Source organism: Astatotilapia calliptera, chromosome 17, assembly GCF_900246225.1.
Source record: "Astatotilapia calliptera chromosome 17, fAstCal1.2, whole genome shotgun sequence".
In the NCBI taxonomy this organism is placed as follows: Eukaryota; Metazoa; Chordata; class Actinopteri; order Cichliformes; family Cichlidae; genus Astatotilapia; species Astatotilapia calliptera.
In genome coordinates this window covers 4,080,591-4,094,010 of record NC_039318.1, presented here as the reverse complement: position 1 = coordinate 4,094,010, position 13,420 = coordinate 4,080,591, and the positions used below count along the sequence as shown (strand labels likewise).

At 40.0% G+C, this 13,420-nt stretch overlaps 1 protein-coding gene across 1 annotated transcript; it reads left to right on the top strand.

Moving 5' to 3' along the window:
• Positions 1-1,388: 1,388 nt before the first annotated feature.
• On the top strand, positions 1,389-12,704 carry serpinc1 (serpin peptidase inhibitor, clade C (antithrombin), member 1). Its single transcript, XM_026146417.1, has 8 exons — positions 1,389-1,513; positions 3,917-4,277; positions 7,552-7,767; positions 8,435-8,572; positions 9,443-9,661; positions 10,242-10,416; positions 11,009-11,073; positions 11,660-12,704. Exons 1-8 carry the CDS (start codon positions 1,404-1,406, stop codon positions 11,834-11,836), a joined length of 1,461 nt encoding a protein of 486 aa, XP_026002202.1. The 5' UTR covers positions 1,389-1,403; the 3' UTR covers positions 11,837-12,704.
• Positions 12,705-13,420: the final 716 nt, after the last annotated feature.

Sequence of the window (13,420 nt, the reverse complement as noted above, 5' to 3'; positions counted from 1 at the left end):
AGATGAATCAGGATCCCCTTTTCTTTAAATCCTCTGCTCCCTTGCTTGCGCTGCTGTACATTACCAGCCTGCTTTTGTACACATGTAGTTTGGCAGGAGGCGGTTTTCCCTCTCCCACAACGTTCTCCTTATTGGTGCCTAAGGCTCTCTCTTTGCCAGAGTTTCTGTGGGTTAATCATGTTCAAAATGTGTCCTCCAGTCACCACGGAGTATCCCCGTCTTTTTCCATGCAGTGAGGAGCATCGTTCTTTGGTTTGAAATTCCTGAAAGCAAACAAACCATTGACTGAGGCTACACTACTCTGGCCTGAGAGCTCTGTGGCATTGTTGTATTTTGAGTTTCACTTCATCTTGGGGCACCAGCTCCTTTTAATAAAGTTGTCTTTATGGTGCTGGATGTCCTTCCAAAACTTGTTGTATGCCCTCCCGGTTAGTTAGCTTCATTTGTAGGCTTCATTGTTTTTAACTTTAATTCTGAGCATTTTGTGGCTTATGGTACTTTGGAAAACTGTAAATAATGACTGAAAGGCAATAATGAATATAATTATTACTGCTTATTGTAGTAGTGGTGGTAAATTTAAAGGCTTGTGTATAGATTTCTAAGGCAGCCAGGCTGCTGATTTCTTTGCTAAGTTCAAATGAATCCAGGTATGAAAATATAACAGATTAATAACTGATTTTTCCATGAAATGTTTGTATGCATAATTTATGCGGACATTTGTGCCTATGAACTGTTCGTAAATGACACCCACAACAGGAAATGAGAGCCAATGTTTTTACAAGTAATCCTTGAAGCTCAGAGGACAGCCCTAACATGGCCTTTTCATAGTACACAGCTCTGACCTTGAACACCGACTGTCCAACCACCTGCTGTTGAAATCCGTTTTCACATACAGACAGTCAGAAGTAATCGGGTTTGGGGCCATGGTTTAACTCACCAGGTTGAGCAGTTGGCCCATTTGCTGTCGAAGTGGCCCGGGTTTAAATCTGCCCTGTGTTGCCTTTTGTTGTGTTGTCCTCCTGCTCTCTCTCTCACAGCTTTCCTGTTAAGGTAAAGACTAAAAGAGTCCCAAAGTATTTGGAGAAGAAGGCTGTTTCAAAGAGATTGTGGAGTTGAGTTTAAAGATCGTTTATCAGACAGGATGAACTGAGGTGACTCACCATGTCAAACCTGTTTTAATTCAAATGTAACATTTTCCAAGAATTGTTTCTTAAAATATTTCATAAAATCGAATATTTAAATATGTGATTTGTGATCATAAGAAGACATTTTGTTCCAGTAGTGGTAAAGAATTTGTTTTTCTAAGGATGTTTTGTTGTGGGATGACTGCTCCAGTCGTCATTGTGTGGGCGAATGCGTCTTTCTGTTGATGGCTGCAGATTGTTCTGACTAACAGTGGATCAATGTCTCAAAGGTTGATTTGTTGTTTGTGCGCTCTGCAGGACACTGACCTGAGTTCAGCTCAAACCGCACAAATCTGCCTGTGTGAACACTCACGGCTCTACCTGGTCAAGTAAGACCCAATCTTTAATTTTATTCTTTTTCTGCTATAACAGTGAAATATGCATATGGTAGACTAGAGTAGAATATCGTGTTTGTGATGCCACACAGCAAACATGCTTTAGTGAAGGAAATGTCTCATTTTAAAAATGTTGATGATCGATCGATGATAGGGAAAATGTTTCTGGTTGTTTTGAACTTTACACACTTGTGACTTTATGCTATCCTTGTATTCAGTATTTATGTTTAAAGAGTATATTGTATTTTTGTTGATCCTGGCTGCTGTTTTTAGCAAAGTTAATGCTCCACATGTTCCTGGTGTTTTGTGTTAGTTTATTGGCTTTGGGATTATTTTAGTTCTCTCTTAGATTGCGTTTTGTCTCTGTGCTAGCAGTGTTTGAAAAGTTTGTCTAAAAGCTGACGGTGGATAGAAGATCCGGCTTTGTACAAATGAGCAGTTGAAGATGACAAAGATGGAAGGAACTCTTCTATTTGTCTTGTTGTTATTCTAATAGTGTATGTTCATTCTATAAAAGACATACAAAATAATAGATCAATGGAAAAGTTGATATATACATCCATATATGTACATACAGTACATCAAAAAACTATATTCCAATCACAGAGTCCAAAACTACAGTTCAATTAAATTTTGTTTATATAGCACCAAAGGTGAAGACCCTACAAGAATATAGAGGAAAAAAAAGAGAAAATCCCAACAATTAAATGAACCCATATAAACAACCCCTTGGTGACACTGGGAAGGAAAAACTCCCTTTTAACAGGAAGAAATCTCTGCCAGAACCAGGCTCAGAGAGGGGCAGCCATCTGCTGCGACCCATTGGGAGTGAGGGGAGGGAGACAGGACAAAGCCATGCTGTGGAAAAGAGCCAGAGATGAATAATAACTAATGACAAAAAGCAGAGTTGTGTATAAACACATAGTGAGTGAAGAAGAAACACTCCCCCAGCAACCTGACTATGGGAGGATTCAGGGTCACCTGATTGAGCCCTAACTATATGCTTTATCAAAAAAAGGAACATTTTAACTCAATCTTAAAAGTAGAGAGGCTGTCTGTCTCCTGAATCCAAACTGAGAGCTGGTTTTAGAGAAGAGAGGGCTAAAAGCTGAAGGCTCTGCCTCCCATTCTACTTTTATATCCCATAGGAACCACAAGTAACCCTGCAGTCTGAGAGTGAAATGCTCTATTGGGGTTATATGTAATATGAGGTCTTTTAGAAAAGATGGGAATGATTATTTAAGACCTTGTATGTGATGATAAGGATTTTAAATTTGATTCTGGATTTAACAGGGAGCCAACAAGAGAACCCAGTATGGGAGAAATATGCTCTCTCTTTCTAGTCCCTGTCAGGACTCTTGCTGCAACATCAACATGCATCAACCGAAGACTTTTCACAGAGTTTTTAGGACATCCTGACAATAATGACAAATGTCCAGCCTAGAAGGATTAAATGCACAAACTAATTTTTCAGCATCACTCTGAGACAGGATATTTCTAATTTTAAAGATGTTGTGCAAACTGAAGAAAGCAGTCCTACATATTTGTTTAATATGTGCATTGAAGGACATTTCCTGGTCAAAAACAACTCCAAGGTTCCTCAGAGTGTTACTGGAGGCCAAGATAATGCCATCCAAAGTAAGTATCTGGTTAGACACTGGTTAGACGTTTAGGGGTTTTGTCTTAATTTAGAAGCAGGAAATTAGAGTTCATCCAGGTTTTTATGTCTTTAGGATTTTCTTGCAATTAAACTAATTGGTGTGTGTTATCTGGGCTCATGGATAGATACAGTTGTTTGTCATCTGCATAGCAGTGAAAAATGCTATGCTATGCTATGCCTTTGATGTTACTGCCTAAGGGGAAGCATGTATAATGTAAACAGAATTGGTCCTAGCACTCAACCCTGTGGAACTCCATAATTAACCTTGGTGTGTGAATAAGACTCTCCATTTACATGAACAAATTGGAGTCTATTAGATAGATATGGTACAAACCACTGCAACGCAGCACCTGTAATACCTGCAGCATGTTCTAATCTCTGTGATAAAATATTATGGTCAACAGTATCAAACTCTGCACTGAGGTCTAGCAGGACAAGCACAGAGATGACCCCCACTGTCAGAGGCCATAAAAAGATCATCTGTAACCTTCCCGAACTGAAACTCTTCAAATAAAACATTCCTATGCGTATGATCAGTTAGCTGTTTTACACTCTTTCAAGAGAGTTATCTACTGTTGATTTCATTCTGACTTATGAAAAATGCACTCAATTGTATGTGGTAATAAATACAACTTGTGCTTGAAATTGGCAGACTTCCAATAAAATCTTAGAAAACTGAAGTCAAATGGACTGAGCTGCAATATTATAAGCTCACTTCTTGCTCGTCCTTTTTCCAGGATGAGGTTTGCCGATTGCCTGTTGGTTCTGGTGTTCCTGCCATTCCTCTCTGTTGCCATCGCTATAGACATCTGCTCTGCCAAACCCAAGGACCTCTCTCTGGAGCCATACTGTGTCTATCGCAGCCCTGAGTTCTCTGACGGACCATCGCTGGAGCCTGAGGCAGTCCCTAACTTCACCAATCCCCGAGTATGGGAACTGTCAAAGGCCAATGGACGCTTTGGTCTGTCACTGTACAAACAGCTGGCTCTTGGCAGGAGCCCCGAGTCTAACATCTTCATGTCCCCCATCAGCGTCTCCACCGCATTCGCCATGACCAAACTCGGAGCTTGCAATGAAACGCTGAAGCAGATCATGAAGGTGAAATGCTGCATCATTGTGATCCTTTAGTTGTAGATGAAGACAACCGCACCCCCAACCCAAAGCTTTTGTCAAAATTTTCCCAAGTGCTTTTTTAACAGACAAAGGGATTTTCAATATAGCATTTTGAATCATAAATCATTTCTGTTTGCACACAATATTAAAATAATTTCAGAAAAAAACAAAATTTACCAGTATTGGTAGGTCTTAACATCCAGCTTTATGTGAATTAAAATGATCAGCGTGCTAAAACAGAGCTTTTAAATAAAGCATTTCAAATAAATCATAAATCAAAACATAACTTTAATCTAAGAACACCATCTGCACAGTAGTGGGAGTGTTATGCTGTGGGAATGCTTCTCTCTGTTTTGAACTGGGAATCTCATTTAGATGGGGGCAATTATGAAGAAAGGATATATGAAGATTTTGACAGAAAACGTCAAAGAATCCATATCAAAACTGGGTCTCAGTCATTGCATTGCCTTCCAACGCAACAACAACAACCCAAACATACGTCGCTCCTGGTGAAGAACTGCAGGCTGCTATCCAGCAAAAAAAGATACACGTTTGACTTTTAGCATTGCAATATGATGATGATCATGATAACATCATGATAATGATGTTATTGTGTGCAAATAGAAACAATTTATGCTTTCTGAAGGAAACTAGTATGTTGGAAATGCTATCATCTGCTCTGTTAAAAGCACACTTGGGAAATACTTTTTTTTAAAATTACATTTTCATAGGGTGACTAATAATTCTGTCTTCACCTGTTTTAGTTTTGAAAGTTAGTCTGTCCATTTTTACACAGGACTGAAGCAATATGTTTCACGCAGTCAAAACAGCAGAAATCTTTGCAGCAGACAGACTCACACATTCAGTGAGCCGCTATATTTGCCTGAATTCAGTTTTTGAATAGAAACTAAAATCTTACCAGTGATAGCAGTGTCTGTTTGGAGTGGTTCAGGTGGGTTGTCTATCAATCGGAACGTCGGTGAATCAGTCCTTTATTCTACAGTCCACGTGTTGAAGTGTCCTTGGGCAAGATACCCCTCAGTTCCCCTATTCATTGGAGTGTGTCTCTGAATTTTAGATAAAAGTGCTTAAGTATAGATAAAAGCACTGCATGAATGTGTGTATGTGATTGAGTGAATGAGACTTGTATTAGAATATCCTTTGAGGGGTCACAATTGAGTAGAAAGGAGCAATATAAGTACCAGTCCATTTACCACTGGCACCACATACCCATGGCATTATGGGACAGTCTGCTTCAGATCATGAGCTGTTTCTCTCCTTCTTTATAATGTTTTCTTTCCATCATTCTGGTACCAGTTCATCCTGGTTTCTTCTGTCTGCCTTTATGGGAGAGGACCGTAGAAAGGACCGTCCTCAATCGCTCTCTTAAGCACGTGACTGTTTATTTGGCAACCTGTAGAGCTTTTGCTATCTTTCGGATATCTTTCAGACCACATATCGAAAGTTTCAATTTAAAACTATGAAATGGAAGTTTAGCACTTGGTATCAACTCCAGGTTTTACAATCTGCCTAGTTTTGTCATGCAATACCAGGGGAAGAGGTCTTGCTGGGCCATGAAAATGCTTTTCATTAAACTGTCCAATAACTTTTGAGCCTGTAAAAATTCAGGGAGTATGCATGAAAATGGTTGTAATTCACAAACAGTTAATTCACAGTTAATTGACCTACTTGAATTAAAGCTGAAAGCCTGCACTACAATCGTATCTTGATTGTTTATTTAAAAGGGTTGTACATGGCCTGGTAGACGAAGCACCTCACGCAAGAGATGCATCCTAGTCAGATACCCAAACTACCTCACCTAGCTCCTTTTAATGTGGGAGAATAGCAGCTGTACTCGGAGTCCCTCCAAACTTTCTGAACTATAAGAGAAAGGCCAGCCAATCTTCAGAGAAAACTAATTTTGGCAGTTTGTATCCATGATCTCATTCTTTCAGTCACTATCCAGAGCTCATTACCATAGATGAGGATGGGGACGTAAATCGCTTTTACTCTCACACACCACAACATACCTGTACAGCTTCAGCATCAGTGCAGAAGCAGCCACAAACCATCCCCAATCTCCCCTCTCCACTCACTTTTGAACAAGACCCGAAAGATACTTGCTTAGATACTTGAGGTGGCAATTTGTTCCTGATCTGGAGTGAGAGTTTCACCCTTTTCCAGCTGAGAATCGTGCCCTAAGACATGGGAGGTGTTATATATCTACGTCAATCCTGAAAGCCAGAGACTATATTCTGAGACCGCCAAAGCCTTTCACCATTTGGTAATACTTAGAAGTTCTGTCCATAAAAAAATGAACAGAAGTTGTGACAAAGACAAAGCTGGAAAAAGTTCAACACTCATCAGGAACAAGACCATCTTACTGACAGCAATGAGGACTTTCTGTGGCACCTCCCACAGGATCCCATGAGACACAGTCGAAGGTCTCCTCCGACTCCACAAAGCACATGAAAATGGGTTTTTCATGCATTTTCGAATATTCTTAAAAGGATAACAAGCTGCTCCAGCATCTCAAGACTGTGAGAAAAACTTTCAGTTAAGTTAGTAAATTTTATTTATATAGCTCAACCACACCAGGGACCTGCAACTGTGACTTCATCCCCAGTAATCACACTCATCCTCAGCCTCTGCTTATCCTAGGGCTTCTGATGCTCCCAGTGCACACTCACATACATTCATGCAATTACCTTTTTCTATACCTAAGCACTTTTAACCCAACATTCACACACTTACACTCTGATGGATGCACTGGGGGCCACTCGAGGTTCAGTGTCATGCCCAAGGATATTTAGCCATGCAGGCTGGAGGAGCCAGGGATCAAATCCCTTTCTTGTTAGTAGATAACTAACAAGAAACGGGGCGATCGTGGCTCAAGAGTTGGGTGTTTGTCTTGTAATCGCAAGGTTGCTGGTTCGAGCCCCGGCTCGGACAGTCTCGGTCGTTGTGTCCTTGGGCAAGACACTTCACCTACCGCCTACTGGTGGTGGCCAGAGGGGCCGATGGCGCGATATGGCAGCCTCGCCTCTGTCAGTCTGCCCCAGGGCAGCTGTGGCTACAACTGTAGCTTGCCTTCACCAGTGTGTGAATGTGAGAGTGAATGAATAGTGGTATTGTTAAGCGCTTTGAGGGGTCCTGAAAAGCGCTATATAAATGCAATCCATTATTATAACTCCCTCTACCCCCAGAGCCACAGCTATCCCAATTTTGTAGCTCAAAATAAACTTTTGATTTTCTGCAGGTATTTGAGTTTGATACCATCAAAGAAAAGACATCGGATCAGGTCCATTTCTTCTTTGCCAAACTCAACTGCCGTCTGTACAGAAAGAAGGATGAAACCACTGAACTAATATCTGCCAACCGACTGTTTGGAGACAAATCATTAACCTTCAACGAGACATACCAGAACATTAGCGAGACAGTGTACGGAGCCAAACTGCTGCCTCTCAACTTCAAGGTAAAAAGGAAAAGAACTCAATTTGAGACAACTTTGAACTCTGGAGCCTAGAATTTATGATGCTGCCAAATATGAATAATAATAATAGTCAAAGAATCGACATCCTACAATAGCCCAGAGTAGAGTGGTTGGTCGTTATGGCCTTTGTCTTTTCTTCAGGTTTATTTTTGAGAGGTCAAACGCTTTGAGGTTTGACTTCAACCACACCGACTTACGACAGCTGTCGAGTTTCCAGAAAGCCAGTCGCACAAATACAAACAGTTTATACTGATGAGATGATTAAATGAACCAGCAAGCCTGGAAGCCTGGATCCCCCAGTGTAGCAAATGTATTCACACTGTAAGCTTATAAAGATAGTGGGTGGACCTTTATATTGTATCAATATATAGTATATATGTGAACTATTTAGTTTGAACATCTGGATACTTTAAAATTCAGGAAAGTCAGGCTTAGAAAAAAACTTTGTACTGATTAGGATTGGGAGTGGTGTGAAACAGAAACTGCCTCGCTCAGTTTAAGGTATACTGCACCTTTAAATAGTTAACATTAAAATCCCATTTTCCTTAAATCTCTAGGGAGGCTGAGATTGCAAATTTAGCATTATTCACAAAAGGGCATTGATCTGTCTTACACCAGTTATACTGATAACCTTGCGTCTGTGGTGTAGGAGAACCCAGAGAACGCCCGGGTCACCATCAATAACTGGATTTCCAACAAGACAGAGAACCGAATACAGGACACGCTGCCAGCTGGGTCCCTGGATCCCACCACAGTCCTGGTGCTTGTGAACACCATCTACTTTAAGGTACTTGAATACCAAATACTGCAGCTCAAACTAAATTATTTTTGTCTGCATGCTCCATACATCATTATTGCAGGGTTTGTACCTGTAAAGTGCCTTGAGGCAGCTGTCATTGTGATTTGGTGCTATACGAATGCTGCAATTTGATCAAAATGTAAAAAGTTCTTCCTTGTTTTTACACTAATATCCTTATAGAAAGTAACCAGAAGGGAATATTTATATGTTAGTCAGGACCATCATCTCAAAACATGGAATTCTAATGGAAATATCGCTGCATTTCCTAAAATCCATATTACATTTTTTTCTCACTCTAAAACACCTCACCCATTGAAACTTTGTATTTTAAGATTAAGATCTGAGATTGAAATAAGGTTTTTAAAGATGTAAAATAACAGGAATTTAATCTCTGGGCAACACATTGGTGCAGTGCTTGGATTAGTGGTTGATGAGCGCGTTATAGCTTCCACTTTCTTGAGTCTGCTTATGTCTCAGTGAGTAAATTTCATGTAGTGAGGATAAGGCACGCTCCAGTTCAGTCTATGAACCAGCTTTTTCTTTTTGGACATGTACTTTATTTGATTTAGTGAAATTACGAAGCCTTTTAAGTGGTTTTTGAACCCTCCTAATGTTTTCAGTACAGCCACATACATTTTCAGCTACAGGCACAGAACGGTAAATGGTTGGGGGTGATGGTATGGAGGGAAACACACAGCATAATTGCTTTCTCTAAAGTCTCAGTATCAGTATCAAGGGATATGCATTCATTAAACATGGGTCAGGGGTCAGGTGGGAACGTCAGAATTGTCAGACTTGGAGTGAGCCAACAGGGAGCTTGTATAATATAAGAAAGTGAGCACACTTTCTGCCTTTTAGGGTCAGTGGAAGCACAAGTTTGATAAAGACCAGGTGTTCAACACAGACTTTCATGTCAGTGAGAGTCGCACCTGCTCCGTCAACATGATGTACCAGCAGACCAAGTTCAGGTACAAGTATTTCCCTGATGATCATGTGCAGCTGCTGGAGATGCCATATCGTGGAGACGACATCACCATGGTGATCATCCTGCCAAGCAGAGACACCACACTCAGTCAGGTAACCCGTCTGTGTTTTCAGCTCATCTTGTCTACTGTTTATAATTATGTTTCAGTTATAAACGACTTAGAAAAATACAACCATAACATTTTCTGTCCCTTTCACACAACATGGAAAAGAGCAGTTTCAAAATGATAAGATAATTATAATTGCTATCAGACCTACACTGATGCTGCTTATTATTGTTTTTAACAAAACTTTTGGGCTCTTTTGCCTTCATTGAATAGTACAGTGAAGACACATAGGAAAGCAGGGAGAAAGCAAATGGGGAAAGACACACAATTAGTGGCCTCAGGTCAGAATTGAACTAGGGCCCCTGCTACTCCTACTAGTTATTTCACACTTAAAGTGGCCATAATACTAATTAAAAAGGAATCATTATTACATTAAGCAGAAATTCAGAATGTAAGTAACAAATAAAAACTTTTGGTCTTTTGTCCTGCTACTTTTTCTTTATTTTTGAGCTACAGAAAAAATGCCTTTTTAAAGATATGTAGTAATTTAAGAGTCAAATGTTGACTGGTGCATATTTCATTGCTGTTGTACTTCACCTCTGTGCTATGTGTACTTGTTTGTTGAGGTGGAGGAGAGTCTGGACCTGGCAAAACTGAACAGTTGGTTGGATCAGATGAAGGAAACAACTGTCTCTGTTGAGGTCCCTCGCTTTAAAGTGGAGCACAGCTTCAGCTTGAAGGAGAAGCTTAAGGAAATGGGATTGACTGACCTGTTCAGCTCTGACAAGGCCAGCCTGCCAGGTACTTAAACCTGAACTTTGGATCTCAGTCCAAAGTCCACATCAACTGAATTAAAAGTGAATTTGAGTATTATTTTTGATTATACCATTACATAATCAAATATAATTGTTATACATGTTATTCAATTATATTTGGTCAATCTGGTCAAACATGATACATTTGGTCCAAACATTTAACAGTCTGAACATGTTTGGAATTTGGGGAAACCTGCAGTCAGCGGAGACTCAAGAAGTCACTTGGATGAGTGACAAAACATTGAAAACGCTACGTCCAGATGAACACAATCAACTTTGGGGGATTTACTTACCTGGATGATTGAGCATGCATCAAGACGAAAGGAAGACTCTCTCCAAAGACCAAATTATATTATTTACTGAAGATTCATGTCATTTAAATCAGGTTTTGATGCAAACATAAATGGAGGAGACCCTGCAGCATGGTGTGTTTTCATGGCTTCTATTAAGTGGTCTGCGTTTTTATTCTGAATATAGAAGGGAAGCAGAAAAAGTCAACTTGACCTGTTGTTGGTTTTGATTATGGCAGTTATAAATGAACAGTTAAGAAAAACCACAAAATTCCTTCTGTGTTTCAGGGATGCTGGAGGATAGCAACTTTGGGCTCTACATCTCAGATGCCTTCCATAAAGCTTTCCTGGAGGTCAGTCAAATACTATCTACATCACTTAGAGCATGTTTTACATTATACAAGTCCTTTTTTCCAAGTGTGGGTCGGGACCATTGACTGTATTCGAATGATCAGCGTAGCTTCCAGGTCTGAGAAGCAAAGCCAATGCAGAAGTATAAAAAGAAATTGTTTTCCTATGAGCTTGCAGGTTTTCTTGGTTATTTCAGTCCTGAGATGGTAAAAAACATGACAAACTGGTGGGTGATGGCTACATACATTTCTACATACTATGATCAGGACTAAGGGGTGAGGGGTGCTTCTGTAATGAAAGACCACATTTGAGTGGTAGTGTTTCCATTTTAAATGTTTTTTTTATTTTATTTTTTTTAACGATTTGTCTTGAATTTCCAGACCTTTTTTGGAAAAAATGCTTTTGCCTTAAATGTTATTTTGGGCCTTTTTTTGTATATCATTTCGTTTGGTATTAAAACATAAACATCTAAATCCATATTGGTATCCTGACAGTTGATATAAATTCAGAGAGATGCATTTATACAAGTACATCTCTCAGACACAGGTTTTAATTTGAGTTAATAAGCAACTGTGTGTGCTGTTGCAGGTGAATGAGGAGGGCAGTGAGGCGGCAGCAGCCACCGCTGTGGTGGCCGTTGGACGCTCCTTCAATCCGTACAGGGAGGTTTTTACAGCCGACCGGCCGTTTCTGCTGCTCATCAGAGAGTCCATCATCAACACACTGCTATTCACCGGCCGTGTGGCTGATCCCTGCAACCAATAAAACCCTACACATGAAGCGATCACTGCTTTGTTAAAAGCCGCAAATCGTAAAAATATAGTAATAAATATTTCAAAATGTAAATATACTGCATAACAATTCGGCACTGTGCTGTATGATGTGGAGCTAATGCAAACTTCATTTTACAACATTATACACTACACACTCAAGAGTGGGGTTTTTGATTTTTAGCCAAAGTTTTAGACGTTTGTTCTGTACTTCAACTTCATTTCATTTAATTCCATCCATCCATCTGCGGTGGCAGCAGCCTAAGCAGAGAAGCACAGTCCTCCCTCTCATCAGCCACTTCCTCCAGCTTGTCCGGGGGAACACCAAGGCGTTCCCAGGCCAGCCCGCTGGTGTATGGTGCCTTGGTGCTTCTCCCTCATTTCCCAACAACACGTCACAGCAGTTAGATTTATCCAAGCTTGGGACCGGCGCCGGGAATCCACTAGCTGATCACCCCTGACGATGGGTTCATGTCTCCTCTTCCCGGTCTCAAATCAGCGATCAGGGTGACTTAGAAAAGATGCAGCTTTCAAAAGTGTTTCCACAGTAAATGATTTAAGTAAATAAATGCAAAACAAATGAAATAACAGTGTTGTTGAATATCTCTGCCTTGAGATACTCACCGTGGCTTCAGATGAAAAAGAACTGAACATGAAAAGAGACCACATGAAGGACAAGAAGCATCTGCCCTGTCAGCCCGAACTCAGCTTACTGAAAACCATCCAGATTCTCCACAAGGACTGGAAAAAAAGAAACCCCATCCACACCTGACAGAGTGCCAAGAAACGAGAGGATTTACATCCAATAACTTAAAATATTAAAGAGCAGAAAATCTTAACGCATTAAAATACTTTAATTCTGAGCGTTTTGCTGCAATAACAACAAACTTTTTTTTATTTTTATACATTTTTTTTATTTTTAGTAGTAGTAGGAGTAGTTGCAGTATTCAGTTTGAGGCACTTCTAAACATGTTCATGGAAAACAGGTGAGCGAGTAGTGCTGAATTCCAGATGTGTGTGTCACGTTCACACGCGCACGTTTGTGAATGCTGCTGGAGACAGAGGCGAGTCGGTGGCATTTGTCACTTAAAGTGCTTTATTTCCTTTGAAGGAGATGCAACCTGTGAGTGATCTAGTGGTCATAGTGAAAGTAAGCATCTTCACATTTATCTAAACTAACTGACCTTTGGCCTCACATCCCCCCACCCTCCCACACCCTCCACCAACATGATTTAGCAATAGACATGCAACATAAAAGATGTTCACATAAAACCTTTCAGGTTCATCTACTACAGAACTTAAGTACTTCCTCTTCAAGAAAAAAAAAGGACAGTATTAAAAGTTAATTTACTATCTAAAATTTGTTTACTTTGACTTATTTTCTGCATTGATATATTAGGATATACTCTGAGGAATCAACATTAAAGAGTTATTACGTGAATATAGTTAAATGATCAGATTCATGGTTAGGCATGTTGTTGTCAATGTTACTGGATATTCATGTGCTAAACACTGGATTTATCCAGGTAGGAAAAAGAAAATTTAGACTGCACCTATTACAAGAGAATTAAACTTTAGC